The sequence below is a fragment of the Dysidea avara genome, chromosome 12 (assembly GCF_963678975.1).
Source record: "Dysidea avara chromosome 12, odDysAvar1.4, whole genome shotgun sequence".
Classification (NCBI taxonomy): Eukaryota; Metazoa; Porifera; class Demospongiae; order Dictyoceratida; family Dysideidae; genus Dysidea; species Dysidea avara.
Window position 1 is genome coordinate 6,564,671 of NC_089283.1, and position 25,618 is coordinate 6,590,288.

Below are 25,618 nucleotides of genomic sequence, written 5' to 3' on the forward strand. Positions count from 1 at the left end.
TTCATCTCTTAGCGCACCAAATTTTAATTATCTCACGTGAGTGGACATCTTGTTATAAGGAAAATTACAATGCCTATTGTGCCAATTATTGTCATGGGATACCTATTATTGACAACTGTATTTTCGTGATTGACCAATTATTGGCAGAGTGTGCGATTTTGTATGTAACTCCATAATGCCTTGTTGGTTCTTTGTGAGGCCAGCCATTCAAGAGATATTCAGGTTAGACGTAAAAGCATACTGGTTTCCAATATAGAATTATTTTTATGCAATTCCATGCTTAACCAGCATAGCTTTTATAGCACTTTAACAACAATAATTACCCAATGAAAATGATTCTAAGAAATGTTTTAGAGGATATAACAGCCCATTGTGGAACTTGGCAGCCTCCATATACCCTGTAGTCTCTAGTTTACAAGTTCCGATAATTGGTACCTGCTGATGATTGGTGACTTACGCTACAATTTTATAATCTTTTTTTAACTGCAACAACTTTAGAACGGATTTACCATCAATTGAGCAAAATGAACACTAGTGGTGATAATTTGTACCTATTTTAGTGGCTGAAAGTTAAGTTAAAATTTTATCAAATCTCTTTCTTTGATATCTGCATGGGTTTGCTAAATGCAATAGAAGCCCGTGGTGGGATTACTGAAGTGTTGGTAGCCTGTAGTTGTTTACTAGATAGAAAAAAATGGCAATGCCAACAACAAAATGTCATTGCTTACTTTCTGGACAAGAATAGCATTGATAGTAGCTTTTTGATGCACTGCAGTGTCCCATTGTGGTGGTGATACACAAACATCTAATGGTAAATCTATGCTAGCACTCATTTTGTCACTTTCTCTCTCAATACTGTTCTTTGTTTGCTTGATTCACACCAATGAAATTATATAGAACATGCTGACCAGGTTTCTACTCTATTTAGAGCCTATTTTATAATATTGGCTCTGCTACTAACAATTAACCATACAATTTTGATTATTGAATTTTTTTAGCGGGAAAAAAAGGATTAATATTTCCTTACTTGTTTTGTAATTAATATCATTATGTTAACAGTTAATATGTGTGCTCCAACATGCAGATAATCTAGTGTGCAGTGAGGAAGGCTCATCACACGGTGGATCACTCCTTTTGGACAACTCACCATCGAGTCAACCTGTCAATAAAGCTTCCAAAACCTTGTGCAAATGTATACGACTTGGTGAAAAGAAGCAGCATCCTCCTGCAAAATAAAAGACTGCTGATACATACAGAGAATTGCCCAAAGATGAAGGCACCCATTCCTGGATTGATGAATTACACTTGATGGACGTGGACAAGGCTATGGTATTGTTGGGCGATTGGATTAATGTTGCAATTATCAATGTTAGCCAATATAATATTGAACAAGTAGTTCAAACAAAATTTCAAGATGTTGGGTATGGGTTGACGATGAGTTGTTAGATTGTTGAAAGTGCTTTCACTCAAGTTATACATGACAGCAACAGAAATCACTGGGTGACAATTAGTAACCTTGCTAGTAGTCAATATGAAAAGATGTGTTGGTTTTTGATAGTATGTTTTCTTATGGCAGCTAACACAAGTGACCTGTTTACTGCACATCAGCAAATCACTGAACTTTGTAGATGTTCATAAACAGACTGGATCTAATGATTGTGGTTTGTTCAGCATTGCATATGCAGTTGCTACTGTGTTTAGGTGAAAACCCTGGCGCACTGGTATTTGACCAACCTAAGATGTGTAGCCATCTCTCATCTTTTATTGAACAGCAATGTTTTTCTATGTTATCAATCAGAGGCAAAAGAAGAAAAATCTGAATGTTAAATATACTGAAGGTTTACTGGATGCCTGGCATGCCACATCAACCTCCAATGACATGTTGTTCGGAGTGTTCAGAATGGTACCATGCCGGGATGTATGCATTTCTCCAGTTTCTATTGAAGCGCCTTAGGCAAAGAATGTATGCTGGAGTTGTCAAAGTTGTGTTGAAACTAGTTAGTGTTTAGTAACGGTTGCAGTGTAGTCTATCGCTGTACCCACATTTATTTGCTGTACTGCTTTTAATTTAATTGTGTTAATTTACTGTATATGCTATTACTTTGTCACTTATTTTACTCGGTGTTATAAACATATATATTTTATTCAATTTTTGCTGCTAACTGTATTCTTGCTTCCTATAAGATTTTTTTTTACTGTGGCATCAACCTATATATAGCAAGGTTAAATCAGACATGCTATATAGCTACGTACATAGTTGAGACTTAGGGACTGGTGAGACACTGAATTTTAAGTTTATTAGTAGCTAATAAATCAGACATAATAGCTAGCTACTATAATAGCTTTGCAAACATGATAGCTATATAAAGCTGAATGTAGTGTATAGAACTTCCCTTAGATTTAGCCGTTCTAGGACGCCCATGGCCACCAAATAATTATACTAGTTGATGCGCTGGGGGTAACGTGTATCTGCTCTGTTCCGTTCCGGAGAATAATGTCACGGAATATGCCATTCCGTTCCGTGCCGTTCCGTGGAATAATGGTAACCCATTTTCCCCAGATTCAAGAGCAGTACTACCTGAGTAAAGTATAATTTAAATTTACATAAAGGATAAACATACCGGTAATGTTACCTTGAATTAACGAAGAACTGTTGCTGTTTTCTTTAGAAATATCCAAGCAGCGATGGACTTCGCTCTTCTGGCAAGTTTAAAAACACAACCACAGCGAGCCTGGGGCGTCGCAGCTTTTCGGTTGCTTTCATATTCTCGGTTACTTCCCACTGCACTGTTTTATTCTCGGTTACTTCTCACTGCACCGTCTTGATGCTGTGGCCAATGGTTTTTGGGAACGCGGTCAGAAGGCATACTATTATTATTATTGTTACTGAGCAGACAGCACAGCTGATATGCTCAGGAAAAAAAAGCAATCATAAAATGAATTTAGCTACGTAGTTACAAAGATTACAGTTATAGAGTTCCATACAATGTTTGCAGTTCCGCTGAAAAAGAGTCAATATTGTTGCTCTCAATGATGGAAGATGGTAAGTTGTTCCAATCCTTAATTGATCTGGAGAAAAAGCTCTGTTGGTATGAATGGGTAGATGAATTTGGTAGAATAAAACGATGTGGGTGATATAGTCTGGTGGATCTTGTCATTGAAATAAAATGAAGAGGAATTGACAGTGAATAATCTTGATGTATAATTTTAAAAAGTGCTTGTAATCTGGATATTTTACGTCTCAGCTGAAGGCTTGGCCAAGAAAGATGCTGTAACATAGCTGTGACTGAGCTGAATCGATTGAAATCATTTAGGACCCATCTAGCTGCCCTACGCTGTACTTTCTATGTAAAGGTGTTTAATCCTTTTGCTCCCACACATAATAATGGCCTAGTTTTTGAATTTTCATTATATCAATTAAAATAGGAAGCAACAGATGTGTAGCAATTGCAGCCAAAATGTACTGTGTGGAAGAAGAAACAAAAAATAAAATTTACCATAATTATGTTGTCAGTGTGTGCAGTTGCTATGCAACAGCTAGATAATTTGTGACCGGATTTGCAAAAATGTACCTTTCCACACACAAAATTTAACCCATGAACTTCGGGGTTTCATAAGTTTTTGAACATATATCTTATAATTATCCATGAGTGTACAGTAGCTACTATAGTATCTAGCAGCATTTTGATACTAAGAACAAGTTTATCAGTGTAAGGAGTCAAGTGTTACACCATTTTGTTTGATGGTATGTAAAATGTGTGGAAAAGGTACCTTTTCACAAATCTGGTCATTTTAACTCAACTATTCTAAAGAACATACAGTATGCCAGCTTGTGTATTTTCAAATCAATAGCATTTCCACTATGGAGAAATGAAGTCATTTGTTATAAAAATGTGAGATGAAAATCCATGACAAATAAGGCAGTAGACAGCTGGATGAGCCAATAAATCAATATGTACAAAAGTCAGAAGACATCAAGAAAATAATCTACACACTGTAAAGAAGGATTTTTCATTTTAACAAAGAACTTGTTATCCCTGCTGCAAAAAACAGCAAACACTTCATTTATTAAAATAACAACAGGGAATTTTTGTTGTTGTAACATCATTTCCTTGTTAAAGTAAAAAATTGTCATCACACTAACAGTCACTTTTTGTTAAAACATCTAGAATGTTAAAACAGCAATTAACAGTTCTGCTGAAACAACGTATGCTTTTTGTCATTTTGTGGCATTTTTTACAGTGCAGGTGCTTACATAAACCATCATAATTGTATGGGTGATGGCACTATTGTATTTAGTGGAACTGTCAGATACTTTGATGAAATGAAATGTTAAACAGACAACGAGATACATTGTTATAGATTATGCACCAATGACTATGTATAAATCAAGACTTATTATATTTAATCCCCTTCCTTTGATTTATACTTTTCATACTTATACTGTATGTAGCTAGGTGTTATCATGTTTTTCGTAAAGCTTCCAACCCAGACGATTGACCTTTATTAATTTTGACTATGTAGAATTCCATCAGATCCTACCAGATCAGCAGGACTTAACACAATTCAAGACCGGATCTGCCAACAGTGTGATGAATTCATGATTGTTTTTATCTTAAATAAAGATGTCAGTTTCATCACTTATATATAGTCATGCAAGATATCATGCCATCAATATTCTTTTACTTTAAGGAATGCTTTAGTTTAAATAGGTTTATTATTATTATTATTGGTAATACTGTGTATAGACCTCTATACTAGAGTCTAGTGCATGCACAGGTCACAACATACATACAAGTACAAATTAAATAATTGCTAGTTTTTGTTTGAACTGATCAATATAATTGGAGTCAATCACATTTTGGGGTAGATCATTCCAGATTTTAATTGCTGAAGGGAAAAAGGAGTACATATAAGAATCAATCCGTGTCATTGGTTGCATAAATCTCATATTATGACCTCTGGTACTATGTACATTGGATATGGGTCTCACGCAGAAATGGATTTGCTGGGATATCAACAAGGTGGTTAATTTGCATCATGCAGTAAAGCAAATTATATCTTAATCACAGTAAAGCTAAATACATCTCAGCTCTAGAGAATAGAATAGCTAAATATGATTGCTCTATTAGAATATCTCGGTCTTCACTGAACAGAAACCGCTAAGCGAGACTAGCGCCTCCCCCTCCCTCTTTCCCGAAAAGAAATGAAAGCAGAGTTCCATCCGGCGTAGTCAATAGGTACGGCAATGCAAAAACCTTCTGCTTGATGTTATACGCATACCAGGTTAGCTATACTCAGATGGTACGATTTTCCGTACCATACGCGTATGGTTGTACCGTACTCGTATACGCATATGGTATGTACCATACGCGTATGGTACAAAATACGCATATGGTATAGAACAACTCCAATAAAATTATCAGGTAGCTGACTGTTCTATTAGAGTATATCGATCTTTTCTGTGACATGTATTTTGACAAGCAAGGATTTACAGTCTGTGCTTCAACCACTTACTGCTTTTCCATAAAATGCAAAGTTATTAGAAAAACATGGGAACTGAGGTAAAAATATTGAGCATAATTTGAGCATAATAGGTAAATATTGAGCATTAATTTAAGCATAATAGGTAAATTTTTGAGCAGTGCAGCATAGCATAATAGGTAAAATAATGAGCATAATCGGAGGGTCCCTATTCAAGGGGCCCTTGGTGGAGCCCGCGGCAAAATGCCCCAGTTGCCCCCCCCCCCCCCCCCCCCGTGGGCGGCCCTGCCTGAACTGTGTTATACACAGAAACCTTCGAACTTCCGGTTTCAAATCACACTTGACCGCCAACGTAGTGAAAAGGAGAGAAAACCATCAATTATGAAGTGATGAAAGTACATAAATTACAGAAAGTGTGATAGTCCTCGGTCACATGCGATCACGTGATTGTTTTTGGATACACAACGGCGTGAAATTTACGAGAGGCTCGTCAGTGAGTTGGTATGTCTAAAACAGTCTATGTATTAGTATTATATAGAATAGTTATAACTATTACTTAACAAAAGATAAAGTCAGTCAAATGAGCTAATCCTACCCTCTGCACAAACAAGGTCAATAGCTGCAGACTCTTTAAAGCTAAAGCGATGATAGGAAGATCTAGAACCTCTCAAACAAGTGATGGCTGCACGAAGTAGTGAAAAACTCAGTTTACATCTTAACCAGTGCAGGGTCATGCTGTAAGACTGTCCATTTTTTTCTGACAGCAGAGTGGCTATTCTCTTGTACACTACTGTGGCCAGGGGTCCCATGCCTCCAGTACATGAAAACACTAAAGGAGAGAATGTCCCATGCTCCACCTCACGGATCTTTTCTTCATATTTCCTCTTCTTCTCTAGCTCCGCACGCCTGTAACACTGGGGTAAAGACACTGAACAGTGCACATAATGCTATGTAGAGTTAATGATGTAATGTAATGATGTGACATGATGTAATATAATGTAATTTATGCATATATACCTGTAATATTAATATTGTGTACTGTAGTTGTAAGAGTTAGTTGTTATTGTGTACTTTCAGTTATTGATTAATAATATTATATACAGTGGTCTGTTATGCCTATAAACGGTCTGCCCAAGAGCCTATGTTTCCCTACAATTAGAATAATACCCACACATATGTGTTTACAAATACACCTGAAGATAGTCAAAGATTAGTACAATAATTAAAGACTATAGAGCGATATTACCCAAAAAACTCTACTAGGGGCTTCTCTATACTTGTATACATGAACTTTGTAAAAATGTGTTTGGGTTTAAAGGTACCCTTATCCTTTCAACATAAAACAAGAGCAGCATGCTCCTTGCCTTACTCAGAAACTGAAATTTGAAGTTTGATCTTCTAAAGCATTATTTAGGACAAAAGACATTGATTTCTGTTAGGCTTTAGAATTGTGCCAGCATATAGGTATTCACGATTTTTCAATGAATATAACAGGAATGCATGGTGATATAAACACTAAGCCTGCAGTAGAGGTAGCATTGTAGCTAAATATAAACATAAGATTTTGATATAACTATCCATATAAATACACATTAAAATACTGTATTCTGATTGGTTAAAACATAGCAACCATATTAAATAATTGGCAAATCAAACCAATATTTTCAGGGCATATATATATGCATATTATTTCATTAAATATTTTATTTTATTGTTGCTACATATAATCTATTGTTTACCTTTAATTTGTTACTTAAAAATGGATATTTATGCCTGGTGGCACTAAAGGAGTGTTGAGCAGACAATTACAATCAGACGAGCTCAAGAAGTACATTGTAATGATTGCTCAAACAGAGGAAGACCTGGAGAATGCTGATACAATAACATTGAGGGAGGTATAGGAAAGAGATATAATAACTGTAGAGAAAGTAATGTATCAGTTTGCAAATTCATGTGAAGTTCTGCAGACAAAGTGAGATCATGTACATAAGATTTAGGTACATCAGTGTAGGACTATAATATTATAGTGGGAAATGCATAGGCATGGCAAGGATAAAATGCATGTGTGTGCTGATGAATAAATCTACATAGTTACAGCTCAGTAGTAAGCAGATTATTATGTTGTGTTCTAAGTTTACTCAGTTAGAAATGCTTGTAAAGACAGCCCATTGTAGCTAGGTGATGGCAAGGCTAGAAAACACTGAGAAAAGGCATAATACGCATATGGTACGTACCATACGCGTATGTCCATACCGTACGCGTATAGTACGGAAAATCGTACCGTACGCGTATGGTATGTACCATACGTGTATGGTACATACCATACGCGTACGGTACAAAATACGCATATGGTATAGAACAGAGTTACTGACTGTTCTATTAGAGTATATCGATCTTTTTGTTGGTTATGTATTTTGATAAACAAGGATTTATAGCATTGCACAAGTTTTCTGCCTATTATGCTAGCATTATGCTCAATGCTTTCAGGCACCTATTATGCTCATTATTATGCCAGCATAATCGGCGGGTCCCTACCCTTGAATACCTGTTTAAAAGATCGATATACTCTAATAGAGCAGTCAGATCTTGATACTCTAATAGAGCAGTCACAGTATTCTTCAGAGGAGCAGTATGACAAGCTTATAAATAGGGAGATGTAGTTGGTGAGGGGCAGCTATTGTCAATGTTAGGATGTAATGACCTTTTTTTTTGGTCTTTGACTGACAACTAGGTTGAAGTTGTGATTCAGAGTGGAACCCTCCTTGCCCTTGGGGCCCCACTTTAACTCTTTGCCCTGGGCCCCTAGCTTAATTTCTCTGGGCAGCCCTGACTGCAGGCCACCATTCATGATCACAAGCTGCAATTTACAGTTCCAGATGATATTATCAGGGGCGAATCCAGGGGGGGCTTTGGGGGCTGAAGCCCCCCCCCCCCCCCTTCATATTTAGGCTTTACTTGATCAATATGCTGAGTATTATAATGAAATTTTGTCTTAGCATAATTATATGATCACTAATAATACAAATACTCATAAAACCACCTTATAAACATCTTTCCAAGGTATTATCAGTGGATTTATGCTAAAGTTTATGCAACAAGGACCCGGATCAGCATTGGAGGTGTACAAGATTGAGATACTCTAATAGAGCAGTCAGCTAACTACTCTAATAGAACATTCACTGGAAACATGTAGTTGGTTCTGTTATGGAATTTTTCAAATCTGCCTGCACCTATACATACAATGAAGTCCATTGGTCTGTTTAAAGGGCTTCATTCATCTACTTGTGTAGTTAATATGCATGGCAATACTTAATTCAGGTACACAATTTCCATTGAAATGCTCTCAGATTCAATCTTGTATCGTTCAAATTTCAAAATTTTCCACTTTCAACATTCTTATTCTAACATGCATGCACCTAGCTATTCAGTGTTGCATGTGTGCAATTGTGAGAGGGGTACATCATGTACTTGGTTGTCTGTACCTACCCAAACCTTTCCATTAGCAAAATGCGCCCCCAGACCCCCCTAGTTCCAGCATGCTTTGCATGCTGGGAAGTGTGCTTTGCACACCTCTACCCAAGAGATTAGTACCTTGAGTTAGCCCCCCCTTTTATAAATCCTTGATCCGCCCCTGATTATAATACATTAAATTTTCATGACTGTATATAGCCAGCTGGGGTATAGTTAAAATAACTCTCAAGCTGAAACTGAAAACAAAATCATGGTTAGTTGCAACAGCAGCATAAGTTATATACAACTAAGGGAAATTTTTCTTATAGTTTTACTCTGCACAACATATCTCCACAACATGCTATATAGCTACATTGGCAGAACGATTTTGGTTAGTCAACTAGATAGATTGTCTAACATTCATGCTGGAGGATGTAAAATGATGTCCCCTAATGATTTTGAAGATGGTTGTTGCAATTAAGTACCATGCACATTATATGTGCCCTGGGCATAATTTATCAGTTGTGCAAATATTGACATCAGCAGCTGCAGATACATTAATTTAATTTGGGGGCAAATGTACGGACTTCAATTACTGAGTTATAGTGTACATATAGATTGTTGTTAAAATCAGTTAAAGGTTGTTAGTGTACAACATCAGGAGGTAGTAAATTCCATAGCCAGATGGTTGAGGGTGGGTAGGACCAATCAAATAAGGTGTCGATGTCATGCTGAAGAGCAGGTTTATATGAATCTTTAATGGAGCAAATATATCCTAATAAAAGTAGCTAATGTGGTATTATTAAGTGGAGGAATATTGTTTATGTAAACAAAGGGCCCAATACTGACACCTGGGGTACACTAAAGTAATCCAATTTGAATTAATTTACTTAATTATCATAGGATAAAAATGATATTATGTGTTTGAGATAATATGTAATACGATGTATTATATTCTAGCTTCTGTAAATTATATGAAACAACATTTTAGATACATTGAATTTCATCAGCCGTGTATCTGCCCATTTAGCAATTGCATAGATGCCAGAAGCAAATGGGTGGCCTTGCTGCCCAAAATATTGTTGTAAATGATGCAATCATCTGCAAATAACTTTACAGTGCTGTGTTTTACACATCATATAGATAAGAAATTAACATCAATTGCCTAAGGGCTGTCCCCTGGTGGACTCCAGAAGCCACTACTTTTGAAGTGGATCGAACTCTATCCAGTACAACTCTTTGTGAATGGCCTATTAAAAAGTTAATAATCCACCTGTGTGTTTTTACCCTGCATACCATACCACTGAATGATTTCCCAGGTGGGGGGACTATAAGAACAAGCAAGGTATGCGATAATAGAACAGCACATGTGTAACATAACATAGGTGCCAATGAAGTAACGCGCTCTTTATTTACAATGATCAGAGTTGATATGCAATAAAGTATGTGTTGTTTGTAGCAACATTCATACAGGCTTAGGTACAACAAACATGGCTATTAGTTATGTGATCAAATATAATAGCAGTCCACAATCAGCATACGACACAGTCACATCGTTGAAACCACCACTTCCTGGCCCTGCATAACAAATAAAACAAACAAATAACACTAGTCCTGTATAAATAATTGTCGATAAATAAATGTGTGTATTTTTGTAACTATCACCATAAGGATATAAAATTAAACTGCACAGGTAAAGAAATGCTTAATTTTGATGCTAGCATTCATGCATCAGTGTGAGTGATGTTATGAGAAGGAGTAAAGTCCTAATTACTGTAAGCTGGGATGCTTGTTTACATTAATTAGATATATCAAAAGTTCACTTATTGTCATGCGCACCAACAATTACCATTCAATATTACCATTATTAATATATTACCATTAGGCCAATGAAACTTGATTAGCAGTTTCATGTCATCGCCCGCATGCTTTTGATACACCCGCATAGAATTTCATTATTGGTATTTCAGATTGAAATACTCTAATAGAGCAGTCACTTTACAGTCTAATAGAGTAATCAGCTATACTCCAATGGAAAAATCACTTAGTAACATACTTTAGCTGAGTAATCAATGTAGATCACTGTGTTTTTATGGCAGAAATCTTCATGTTTGGATGTGTGTTGTGCCTTTTGAAAAAAAATGAATAATGAATAATGAATAATAACCGCCTGCCCGCATCAAATTTTCAAAAACCTGAGTGAGAAACTGGTAATCAAGTATCATTGACCTTATTGTTATTATTATATTACCATTGAACGGCACCAGCAATTACTTGACCAGCCTTCAAGTTGTAGTTCATATCTCCATCAAAGTTGTTAACTGGTCCATCAAGATAACAATTTCTTGTACACAGACCACTGACCCTGCAGCATCTGAAGGCAAAGCGTCGATCTTTGCCATTATCACGTTCACTCCAAACTCCAGAAATATAATAATCAGGATGACACTGTGTGCTTAGTGTATCATCAAGCTCGTTGACATAACCAGTATCGTAGCAGTCAGAAGTACTTCTTGATGTAGCTCGACAGCCATAACAGTATACCCTGTCCTCTTTACCATTATTGTCACGCACATGACGGCCAGACACATGGATTATTGGTTTGCCAGAAGCACACACAAAATCATGTCTTTGACCAAATTCACTGCATGGTGTTGAAGAAGTTATTTCTGTCATTACTAAAATAGCAATGGTAGCAGCTACAAATGTACACCTGAAATACATCACATAAAAAGTATCAATTTTTTATGATGCAGTAGACTCTTACCAGCAATGTTGCATGTTGACTCAAGCTTATAATTCTTCAATATAGTAACAGTTTGTAAGTTGAATGAGGTGTGTCATGGCATGATCCTTTTATATGCAGAGAGTACACTAGTTTGTTTGATCATGTTTGCATTTCTATGACTATTCACAGTAATGTAGCCATTGCAATGTTAAGGAAGTGTTTGTATTGTGTTATAGACTAGTTTCTAAAAATATTTTATGTCCATTTTGCTACACTGAAGGACTAAAGCACTTTGTTATAACAGTCCTTATAATATGACACTATAGCACAATATAATAATCAAAAACTAACTTTATATTGAATGGTTTATTACGAACTTCATGAACTGCAATTTCTGTAGGGAGCCATTATATTTAATGTGGCTATGCACATGGGACCTTTTCATCTCTTAAAGTGGTGATGTTCTTAAATGAGAAAGTATAATACTGTTTTGTTTAAAGTTTTATAATATGTTAGTACTGAAAGTATTAGCTAGCAATATAGCTAGTTATGAGGTTTCACAACTCACTTCATACCACAATTGAATCCAGCTGAAAAGAATTATTTATTTTAATTAGCTATGTGCCTTACCTATATACAGTAATTTAAATAGCAGGAATATAATTATGTGTAGGATTCTGTGTACATCTTGAAAATGAAAGTGGAAAGGGTAGGCCAGTTCTTTCTTAAGAAAAAGGAAATATGTCTGATATTTTTCCTTAATGTAGTTTAAGAACTAGAAAGCCAGTAATTTAGGATTCATGTGCTTATTTAGGTACACTGTAAAGTCATATGTACCTGCTTGGGGACAATATAGCTATAAACCTTACCATTTATGTTTATCTCTTTAATGACATGAGTTATAGTAAACACAAGTGAGTTATACAATAACCATCAAGCATGCAGTAAACTGATAGCTCTTCATGGTTATGTACATCATATTCCAGTCTTTTTTTAAAAACTAGCTATATCTATAGGTGCCTTTGCACTATCTCAGTAAATGCAAAATAATTGACATACCAGTATTGTTATTATAGCACACTAAATGTGAAGTGTATCTTTAGATTTTACCCCTGAATGACTCCAGTTGGTAAATCCTTTATATCATTATGCTTGTGAACATCCCGTTACTCCAGCATTATTCTTTCTAAAGGATCATCTATAATTTCAGCATTTTCACAAGTATGCAGAGAGTACTTTATTAATAACCCCCTCCCCCTACCCAACAGCATGCTATAAAAATATTGGTGCTAAACTTGCTTCATGCATAATATTATGAAGCTGTTTTCTTTGTTGCACATTGATACACACATATTATTGTTGAGGTGTTTACACTGGAGGAAAATGCAGAGACAGATCTTGAAAGCTTATCTAGTCATTCAGTAGGCTGAACGCAGTTTGGCTTTGCAAACTATTACACAAAATGGTCTAGCCACAGTTATGTACCTATGAATTATTTTTAATATAGTGCAACTAAGACCAACATTTGTAAAGCATACATCTTGGGTTTACTCCCACCCCTAATGTATATTCTCTGTATTCTTGTCAAAATGCTGAAAATAATGGATGACCTCTATATTTTGTAACCTATTATTCTCAAAATTATGGTAGCATAATAGGCTCAAGCCTAGGTACAGTGTATAACTACCTGATTGGCTGACAACGTATTAAATAAGTAATCTGTGCTTGATATTATGCTACTAGTTACATATAACTTCATTGTAGTTACTAGTGCTGAAACAATTATTCGGTTATTTGACTAATCGGTTGGTATGACACTATTCGATTTGTTAACACACTATTCGAAAAATCGTTAGCACTTTGTGCACTACATTCAGATGAAAAGCCAGCCTTGAAACTTAAGATTGTGAATGAAGTGATGTATCTATGCTGTAAAAATTCTATTTTAGAAAAGACAGAAATAGCTTTTAGGCCTTACCTTGCTCCCTAACAAAAGGTTTCAGTACTTGTTCAATAGAAGTATAAGCTTAAAGGATAATTGAATATTCGGTCGTTTTGTTCACAACTATTCGAATAGTAAAAATTGTTATTCGTTTCAGCACTAGTAGTTACTTACATGTATGTACATTAACAACCCTCATATTTCACCAAAGGGAAAGGAACTGAGAATGTTTATGGTAACTTGGAATACCTATCAACGTGAATTTATGACCATCAGTCAGTATATAGTTGGTAGTGCCTATAAGCACATGAATCCTAAATTACTGGCTTCCTAGTTCTTAAATTACATTAAGGAAAAGTATCTAACATATTTCCTGTTGCTTATAAAAGATATCCTTTCCCCTTTCACTTCAAGGTGTACGTAAACACACAGAATCCTTAATTCCTACATATGTACATATATTCGGATTCAGTTGAACTATATATATATATATATATACAGAGACAGGAAGTGTGTTGTAAAACCTCATAACTAACTATTTTGCTATCTAATATCTCCAATACTAACATAAAACTATAAACAAAGAAGTCTTATACTTTCCCATTTAAGAACATCAGCACTGTAGGAGACAAAAGGGGCGCATGTGCATAACCTCATTAAATACAAAGGCTCCCTATAGAAATTGCAGTTCAAGCAGTTAGCAATAAACCATTTAATATAAAGCTAGTGTTTTAATATTTGTTCCAGTGTCATAATATTAGGGCTGTTATACTGTTATAACAAATGCTGCTCTATACCTTCAGTCCTACTCTCTAACACAATACAAACACTTTTCTATATTGCAATGGCTACATAGGATGGCCTTTAGTAATGGATATTTTGTAACTGATTTGTTTGTTGCTCTGTTGGCATTTCAGTTCTTTTGTACATTAGGAACAGAATCTTGAGAAAGAGATGGAGAAACAGCCAGACTGAGGAGGAGGTGAGACCACTGAAGAGCTATTCTTGGATAACATGGTTGTGCAGGTGGATTAGGCTTGAATACCATGAGATACATGCAAACTGGATTGCTGAGGATGTGTAGCAGCAATTTTCTGCTGTTTAATTGCCTTTGGACTTTCATGAATTGTTAACCATCCTGCAGACTTGGAGTTACTACAAGATTTATAATCCCTATACTTTGACTTTTTATCTCCTTGTATATTCAGCCACCAAAAGTAACCTCGTGTAGCCAGACCACTTTTTCTTCTTTTACATTTGGACGGGAAGAAAAAGGATTTGGTGAGCACTCTATACAATTTTTGTTCTGCAAATTCCCAGTTTTTTTTGGGTGTCTACTGTGCAGCTTCTGATTGGTGTTGAAGGTGAGGTAAAGGACAGCGAAGGCTTGTCCCATCCGAATGTAAAAGAAGAAAAAGCGGCCTGGCTACCAAAGAAGGGATTAAATCTTGTAGCTACTGTATTACTAGGATTTTCACTGGCTACTCTTGTATATTCATCCATCTATCCCCTACTAGCTTTTTAATCTTTATTATTCTTGTATAATAATGCATTTGTGTGCATAGTGTATATATTTATTTGATATGCTACAAGTCTTAGGGTAACCCTTTATGTTACAAATCTTAAACCTAATCTCAAGTTCTTTATTCACTGGTCATAAAAGTGCATTATAATTATGGTTATGCAAAGATTTCACAGGCAGTGAAATAATGCTTAATTGAATAGCTTTGATACTGTTGCAGTGTCCCTTTAATGTCTGGATATTGAATGATGATAAGAAAATTAGGTGAAACAAGTTGCAAAGGACAGGTACTTTTCATATTTGAATAAGCACATGTCATACGTGATTTTGTCACAGTGTCACATGGTGGTAGTACTTTTGTACTTTATGATCTTGAAATTGTAGTTGGGCAGGAAGGCAGATACCTTAAAAATTGAGCTTTTACTATTAATTTATGTATGTTTCTGTAATGTTTTCCATGTTTTACTTGATACGTATTACCAGTGACTTCTTTGTGTACTATCATTTTAGAACTCAGAGAGAGTTATAGCCACAGAGCAAAATCTAGAAAGGAGCCTGACAAGTATAGTGGATGGTATGGATATGTAATGCACTGTAAGAATACATGGTAGCTGAGAATGGCATGTTAGACTTGTGAGTGCAAACAAATGGGTAGCTAGTCTTTGTATGGCAACAAATGTTTGTTACACTGTAACTCACAGCCAGGATCACCCCATAATGCTTTCTAGTTATGACTACTAGAAAAGTTATCGTTACAGTATGTGTTATATGTGTATGCCATTATGCAAGCACCATTTTAAAAGTAACCAATGTTAGCATTAAATTTAATAAAACATAATTATTTGAAATATGTGCATATTACTTACTTACTATCTATATACTTGCCTTCTAGGTAGCTATTTTGTAATTATACAACGTACATTTTGTTGTTTTAGTTTGTAGGCATGGATCAGAGTTAATCAAATGTACCATTCAGTTCTGTCCAAGTACATTGTGACATCTCTGGATACATATAACTGGGGCATTAGCACACACAAATGCTCTCCATGGGAATCTGTCATATACATTTGTTGACATGCTACAATGGCTTCATGGTAGCAGCCTGACAATAACAGTGTTGCTCAAAACTTTACATGATTAGCAAAAGATCATGTCCTACCTCCCAATTTGTATATCTAAATGGAAAATACCTGCAGGTAAAGGTTTATGAATTGCGTCAATCTGGACAGTGTTTTCATTCTTACTATTAAATCTTCTTGGCTGAAAACAAATTTAATCATTAGAACTGATACAGTCACCTTTAAGCCACTTGGGAAGTTTTTGGGAAGGAACATGAAGAAAAAAGTTAGGTTTGTTGTGCATTTGATGCCACACCATCATATTGGCACCGATGTTTAGTGGCATTACTGATATCATTCTAACCAATTGGCCTATAAGCTTAGTTTGATAGTATACAGTTGTAATATACCACTTTAACATGGGTATTCAAAGGCACCACTTGGGGTTTAACTCGCATATTTCCTGTGGGCAATATCATGGGAAAGTGGTTTGCCTATGACTTTGATGCCCAGCCAGTTCAAAGAAATGATAGGCTTTGACTCGTTTTTATTTTTATTTTTATTAAGGCTTTACAGCACAAGTGCTGAAGGTCTGTAGGGCACCTGGTCCTACAGACTGTTTAAAGTTGTTACATAAAGTGTGTTTGAAAAGGGGTTTTATTGAGCGACACAGAGCTTTGTATTGTGGGACTCGTTTTTGTAGTGGTTGCTAAGTGGAGTATATTTGTTAAGATAGACTAGTTGGTTGTTAGTAAAGGATAATGAAGGCACAATATAATTGTTTGGGTGATCGTGGATGCATACTTCTATCCACCACGTATCAGGCTTTGAACAGACCACGAACAGCAAAACTACTACTACTACGCTGAAATAGGTTATACTTACTGTCCCAATAGTGAAGTTAGTTGGCTTAACTTAGTACTAAAATGATAACAATTTAAGCTCCATCAACAATTGCAAGGTTTATAACATTGTGTGTTGAAGGCATAGTAATGTATTAATGATGTTTTAATGTATGGATAACGTTGTGATGACTATTAGCCCACGCTATTAAAACCATGATCGATGTTCAGATGTTACTGTATATAACAAATGGGGTGAGATTTCATCAGTTCTTTCACCTATTTGGTGAGTGCGCCCCAAGTGATATATATCACTTATACCATGGCTGCTTGGTATTTGCTGATATTATACACCTGTAGCCCTTGGGCTGCACCCTCGGGCTTTGGGTGTATACATCAGCAAATCCCTTGCAGCTATGGTATAAATATTAAATGTATCCCTGCCAGATTTCTCAAGGAAATATCTGAGCATATACTGTAGTACCAGCACTTGCCTTAATATTCAGTGCATCTCTCCACCAAGGAAAACTCCCAACTGATTGGAAAAGTGCTTTTGTCATCCCAGTCTTTAAGAAAGGATCAAGAACTGATTCCACAAATTACAGGCCAATTTCTTTAACTTGTATCTGCTGTAAGGTTTTTGAACATATAGTAGTTTCTTCCATATCTGCTCATACTAACTTGCATAATATAATTTGTAATGAACAACATGGTTTTCAGAAAAACCACTCCTGCGAAACACAATTACTAGAAATGGTTTAAGATTTAAAGCTAAACTCAGGAATCCAAATCGACCTCCTTCTACTTGATTTCTCTAAAGCATTTGACAAAGTTTCCCACCAACATTTACTATATAAACTCTCTCAACTTGGCATAAGAGGACCGATTTATGATTGGACAGACAACAAGAAGTATTACCAGATAATGAGATCTAGAATAGCTGTATTAGTAGTGTCGTCCTTTCAGGAGTACCTCAAGGTTCAGTGCTAGGACCTCTTCTTTTTCTATTGTACATTAATGGCCTACCTACCAAAATATCTAGACTTTATGCAGATGATGTAATTTTATATAGGGATATTAAGTCAGAGGAAGATATTTTAATTCTACAAGAGGACTTATCTAGTATTGCTCGCTCAGCACAAGAATGGTTAATGTTACTAAATATCTCAAAGTGTGAACATCTTACTATTACTAACAAGAGAAATTCAACTTAATGATCAAATTCTACATCAAGTAACCAAAGTAAAATACTTAGGAGTCACCATCAATCAAACTCTGTCTTGGCATGATCACATCATTGATATTTGCAACAAAGTGACGTGCATTCTTAAAGAAAAATCTTAGAAATTGATCCCCTAATATTAAATCACTTGTGCACAATACATATAGGTTTGACCTCTGTTGTGTGGTCACCCTATACTAAAACAGATATATCAAGAATTGAAATGGTACAATGGAGAACTACCCGTTCTGTCTTTAACAACTCCTCAAGCTACTCTAGCATCACAGCTATGTTAAATAAACTGAACTGGGAACCTCTAGAGCAAAGAAGGACTAAAGCTATTATTATTATGTTCTATAAATTAATAACAATCTAACTTCTATCAATTTCTCACAACATATCCATCAGACACATGAAGCCATCTAAAGAGATTTAATTCTTAGTCTACCTGAAAGATTGAATTGTTACTATCATTCATTCCTCCCAACCTCAATCAGACTATGGAACTTATTACCCTGTGATTCGTACTCAATAACAGACCTGAACAACTTTACTAAAATAGTATTCGACCGTAGATATTTTATAGATGTACTTTACATGCACACACACACCCTCATTTTTTGGCTTGTGCATAATAAAATAATAAATAATGTTTAAGTTAAGTAATTACCATAGGAGGCGGAAGGGTGCTACAGTTGGGGGTGCCCAAAATATATGGTGGCAGTAGTAGGTATGCGAAATTCTAGGGAGGTCTGGGGGAATGCAACCCCCAGGGAAAATTTTGAAAGTTAGGTGTCAGGAGATTGAATTTGAGGACACTTTAACTGTTAATCAAATACTATTTATTCTAATACATGCTTGACTGTTGTATTAGGATGACTGCTCTATTAGAGTATCTTGATCGTGATTGACAAATTTCTGGAAGTTCACGTGACGACTACTGCACAATACAGCTTTGAATTGAGCATCCCCGAGTAAAATAGTAGGGGTTGCTCAAGCACCCCCTCTTCCGCCGCCTATGATTACAAGTAAATCCTGGCGCCACTCCAAGAAAATTTCTTGTTTCCCATTTCCTGCTCGCATGCAGATTCTCTTCTCGCATGATCATTCATTATTTCTGTCAACTGTACATTTTATTCATTGTTTATCCTGTGATTGCATAGCAGTAATCGGTATAGCATTCAGAAAGCAGGGCCGTACGCAGGAATTTTGAAAAAGGGTTTCCACTACAGCTAAACGACTGTTATTATATATTGATTGACTGCTTTATTAGAGTATCTCAACCTTTTCACCAAAATCATCACTGTGAAAAAAGAGGGATATAAGATGGTATTTCCAGTGGCTTATTGAATACAAAAAAGCTTGGTATAACCTGTATTATACTAACAATCTCATGTAAAACTTCAGTTAATGTGTTAAACATACTGAAACCATATATGTGATGGTATAGTGCGGGTATTATATTCGATATAAGCTATTTCAGGTAATGTGGCAAATAAACTGAAACCATATATGTAATAGTATAGTATGCATTATACTAAACTATAACATGAGTATAATACAGGGTTTATATTAAGGCTTATTTGTATTCAATAAGCCACTGGAAATACCATCTTATATCCCTCCTTTTTCACAGTGCATAGTGTTGCTATCATGTGAGAAACTATTATGTAACTAAGAAAAAAGTTTGCAATGTGTCCTGTTCCATTATAGATTTCAGATTCTGGAAAACTGAAGTTCCCTGGAAAGCCAGTTTAGCTAGCTTTTCACTGTTCAGGTTCTTAGTGTAAATAGCTATTTCTACTGTATTCTTACCTGTAAGTTAGTTATGACTTTCGAATATTAGTGGAAATATCTAATGGATAATGAACCGCCCACCTACATGTATTATTATTATTATTATTGGCAATACTGTGCAGACCTCTACTAGAGTATAGTGCACAGGTTACAACATACATACAAGTATACAAATTAAATAATTGCTAGTTTTTGTTTGAACTGATCAATATCATTGGAGTCAATCACATTTTGGGATAGATCATTCCAGATTTTGATCACTGAAGGGGAAAAGGAGTACATATAAGAATCAATCCGTGTCATTGGTTGCATAAATCTCATATTATGACCTCTGGTACTATGTACAGAGGATATGGGTGTCAGAAATGGATTTGCTGGAATATCAACAAGGTGGTTAATTATTTTAAACATCATTATGGCTTTCAGTTCATCTCTGCATCGTGCAAGTGTAGGCCAATTAAGGTCTGTAAGCATTTGCGTGACACTAGCATAACGGGAGTAGTTGCTGGTCACAAATCTAGCTGTTTGTCGTTGTGTCCTCTCAATCGTATCAATATCCCTCTTAGTATGAGGTGCCCAGACAACAGCTGCATACTCTATAATTGGCTTAACCATTGCTTTGTACAACCTATCTTTAATTGTTGGAGTGCAATTGTGGAGGTTACGCTGAAGAAAACCTTTAGTTCTGTTAGCCTTGGAAGTTATTTGTTTGATGTGTTCTGACCAGGATAGATTTTGGCTTATTGTTACACCCAAGTATTTGGCATGGTTGACTTCCTTGATTGGTTTATTTTGAATATTATACTGTGCTAGTATTGTGTGTTTCTTGTTAGCTATCCTAAGAAATTCACATTTTTGTGGGTTAAACACCATTTTCCAATCGTCTGCCCATTTTCCCAGTGAGTCTAAATCCCTCTGCAACTGATTGCAGTCCTATTCTGTGCGAATGGTGGCATAAAGTAACACATCGTCAGCGTATAACTTGATTTTGGATGATATGCTATTTGGTAAATCATTTATGAAACAGAGAAACAGAGAAACAAAAGTGGAGCAAGGACAGTACCTTGAGGTACACCAGAGGTAACTGCTGTTAAGTGGCTCTGTTGACCTTCAGCCACCACACACTGAGATTTCTGCAGTACAAAGTCTTTAATCCAGTCAAGTAAATTACCTTGGATACCGTAATGGTGGAGTTTATGGAACAGGTGTTGATGGGACACTTTGTCGAATGCTTTTGAAAAATCTAGTAGTACGACATCGGTTTGATCATTGTTATTTAAGCTTTTGGCAAAGTCATTGATTGTCAATAGTAGCTGAGTTTCACATGAGCGACCTTGTCTAATCTATTTTGTTGATCACACAGAAGATTATATTTAGCAAAATGGGAGTAAATACGTGAATACACAACGTGCTCAAACAGTTTTGAACAGATACATGTTAATGAAACAGGCCTATAATTGCTAGGAAGAGAACGATCACCCTTTTTAAAGAATGGTACAATATTTGCCCTTTTCCAATCTAAAAGTAGCGAACATTGTTGTAATGAGGCTTGAAAAATGAAGGCTAAGGAGGGAGAAATAATTTCTCTAGTTTCTTTCAGTAGACAGGCTGGTATTCCATCAGGTCCACAAGCTTTATGGATATCCAAAGATTGCAGCAACTCAGAAACACCATTAGTATCAACTATGATAGGGTTTATGTCCAGTGCAGATCGGACATGTAACTCTGGAGGAGTCTCTGTTGTAATCAGAGTAAATACTGATGTAAAGTACTCATTGAGTGTTTGAACTAAGCTATCATTGATTACAACTGTATTTTTGAGGTTAATGAAATGGGAAACAAGGAATTTTCTTGGAGTGGCCTAATGTAGTTTTTGGATCATGTACTTGCACAGGATGCCAGTATTCCATCAGTGTAATTATTGTTAGTCTATTTCATTGTACAACCTTCTGCTTTTTATCATATTGTCAAGTCTTTAAATAAACTTACAAATAACCACTGAAACGTTTGCGGCCAGCTAGCCGGCTATACGAAAATGCATTGTCTTGTACCATACCTGCTGCTTACTGCTTAGAGCTCGATATCTCCTTAAACATGCAATTTCTCTTCTCTGATTTCTCCCGTACATTAGTGCGCCAAATAACACGGCCATCTTTCTTGTGACGTCATTGTGGGATAAAAGTACTCGGCGATCACCTGATCCAACGTGACTAAGTTCAAAATAGCATGGAAGTGTTCTCTTCTGATAGTTTTCCTGACGATGTAAACGTTACCTGTGGCTCACTGACAGCTAAACTACGTGTGAAAGATTTGTGCGATGGAAGAAGCCGTTGTATACTACACGGAGAAGCTGTGGTAACTCCATGCGATTTTGAAAGGAGAGCTGGCATAAAGTCAAGGAATTGGAAAAAGACGATACGTTTTAATGGGAAACTACTGATACGTTTCCTGGAGTATTACACAAATTCTCGTGGGAAAAGTGCGTCAGATTCGTCAATAGAGAAATCAAGCGAGATGAGTCACTCAGTTTAACTTCAAGTTGTCTAAAGCCAAAATGCCCTCAGGAACTGTGCCATCAGATGCAGTCAATCTTTCAACTAGTGCTGACTTGCTCCCGGTATCATTGTGTCAGCAGCATACATCACCTGTCACAGCATCAGTGGCAGTAATGACAGCAAGTCTTGCGGTAACCACAACAAGTCTTATAATGGTATCTACTTCAACCAGCCAGTCACCATTAAGTGATCTTTTATTGTCAAGTCCATCACTGACAGCTATGTCACCATCAGTCACTTCATCAGCATTCACTGTGGCTTGGGCACCAATCTTTTCAAGGTGCTCATCTGTTTGGTCTAATACAGTCCCAGCTATCACATCAACTGTAATGACAGCTAGTCAGTCATTATCATGTGCTTTATCAGGACCTGTTAGCTCATCAACAGCTGAGTCTTTAGGGTCATGTATTAACTTACCTATATCCACATTCTGTAAGTCTTCAGCCTCTGAGGGAGTGGCTGCAATAAAAGATACTGGCCAGCTAGTAAAGTCTTTTGGTGAGTCTTATGTAGTCATAAGTTTTTTTTGTTTACTTGTTATCCATGGTCTTCATGCCTAGTTAAAAAAGTTATGAAATCAGCAAGAAATAGCTGCAATGATGCTAACATTGCAGCCATTCTCAGACACCATTTCTTTTAATTTCACAGCCTTTTCTACCCAAGGTTTTTAAGCCTTTTGTACAGCTTGGCTGTTTTTATGTGGATTTCATTATTTTAGTAATTGATAAGGCAACCTATGGCTGACTTTGGGGTTGATTTTTTCTAATTTCTACAGACACAATGTGACTATTGAAGATAGAAGTTATAATTACAACACCCTAATGCGGCTAAGAAAGCCAGTGTGCCACACCATGAGTATATTGACAGAAAGGAAACAACATTTCAGGTGTGCATAGCTCCATGGCACCTTCTCAAGAGCATACAGATTTTGCATTATTGCTGTCTGCTAAGGCAGGTAGGGTAAGCCACACAGCAAATTTGATGAAATTTGTACCAGCCATTTAATATGAGATAGCTATGGGCATTCAAAGTTTCGATTCTATCTTCTTAAGCAGTGGGGTGGGGGGGGGGCTTTACTTTATTTTCACACACTTTGCAAAAATTGTTATAAAATGCAAACAAGAGTTAATGAACTTTAACTTGATTGTATTGATCTTTGGCAGAAATGAAGAGCATATAAAGGTACATAAATTCAATTACCAAGTTTGCTGTGAGAATATGAATATCCAAAGAGTTATGAGCGTCTATTTATTTATGTAAAAAAAGATCAAATTTCTGTCACACTACATGGTAAACCTGGCAGTGTGATGGCTTCCGTATGTTTGTAAATGGGAATCGTCTATATTTCCTTGATGCCTGGAATGATTACAGAGGCGCTTCTCCTACTGTTCTTTGTTTGTAATGCTGTGAAATTGGCTGAAAGTGAGCATAATTGCCACTTCATTTTCGAGTCAGTAATAGATAGTTGGAGTGCACGTTCAGTCAAAAACATTACCTATGGCACTATCCTTTATTTTGATGTGGTATATGTGCAGGTTCAGTAGTCATAATATTGTTACAAAACAATAAGCTTAAAAGGAAAGTTTGATTAGGAATCATTGAAAAAAGTAGGGTAACATGAGAGGTCACCTACACCTCTAAATGTACTAGTAGATATTTAATTCCTAATTCAATAAAGGGTATAGACTGAATCAGGGACTAAATGTTGAATCACTAGTATATCTAGTTATGGACGATCTCTCATACTTCTCTATTTTTTTTCTATAATCAAAAAACAAACTTAATTGTTTTTTCTTATGTACTATTAACCATATTTAAACTAAATTTCTTTGTCGTTGTCGTTAACCTTGTCTTTGTCATTAACCGATGGTGTAACAGGCAAGCTGGGAAACCTGGTGTTATCATGACATCACTATACTTGCTAGAAAAAAAACTGTTATTTTTTGTGATTAAAATATCTTGTATGTTGTCTCAAATGTTATGCGAACTCTGGTTCAACAATTGTATTTCACTAAATTACACACGCGGTTTTGTTACATTAATTAGAACACAAAAAACCAGTTAAACTTTTTTACAATAAAACTCTGATTAGTTCCCATCATCTATTACATAATTCTTATTTATTATCTTCGCAGTCCGCAATAAAACATACTTTCTTCTGGGTTAAGCCATTCTTTAATCTTCTTTCTGGCGGCAACTGTTGCCTTTCTCATTGGACGTGTACTGCATGCTAAAGGCATCAAATCATCCACACCATGTGTTGTGCTTCCTTCAGCTGCCTCTTCATTGCTATCAATAGGTACGTTATCAACCACCTCCTTATTCTCCTCAGTACTCTCTGTGCTTTGAGCTGTGGACTGATTTCCTTTGCCAACATCATCAATTCCCTCATTTGGACACTCAATGGGATATAACAAACTCAGTGGTTGGTGAAGATAACTATGTGGTGATACAAACACTTTAGCTGATCTGATCTTTTGATCTCTCCCCACAAAAAGGTCTACTATTTTACCCACCTTCCATCGACTATGAGGCAAATTGACCTTTATCAACTCCACTTCTCCAACTCAGGGACTTGTGTTTATTTGGTGACTTGGTTTTTGAATTCTTTCTCTTAAACTTCACATGTGGTCATTCTGCCATAGACTCCAAAACTGATTTAAATGCTTCTGGCCTTGCTTCCAAGTTTCCAATAGCTACTGTGCAGCAGTCAGCTTTTCTGCTTCATAATTTGAATCAGACTCTGAATCTCCAACCATATTCGGAATGATATTCTAGGAATGTAGTGATAGGAAATGTGATGGAGTAATGAAAGTGCTAGAGTTTATGTCATCATTGATATAGACTAAAGGACGTGTGTTCACCACCGCTTTGACTTCCACTACAACAGTTGCCAATTGTTTCTCCGTCAGACAATGACTCCCCAAAGTCTTTCTATTCCCACCAGCCTTTCATAAAACCCCGCCATTCATGGAGCTAACCCAATGATAAACTTCCATTGGATCCCCTGTCTGACTG

General features: G+C 36.2%; 1 protein-coding gene across 1 annotated transcript; it reads right to left on the reverse strand.

Annotated features, from left to right (window-relative positions):
- Positions 1–10,361: 10,361 nt before the first annotated feature.
- LOC136241550 (dermatopontin-like) lies at positions 10,362–11,995 on the reverse strand. The gene is made up of 3 exons (XM_066032776.1): positions 11,702–11,995; positions 11,186–11,647; positions 10,362–10,512 (listed from the first exon to the last, which is right to left on the reverse strand). Exons 1-3 carry the CDS (start codon positions 11,713–11,715, stop codon positions 10,467–10,469), a joined length of 522 nt encoding a protein of 173 aa, XP_065888848.1. The 5' UTR covers positions 11,716–11,995; the 3' UTR covers positions 10,362–10,466.
- Between the last annotated feature and the right edge of the window lie 13,623 nt (positions 11,996–25,618).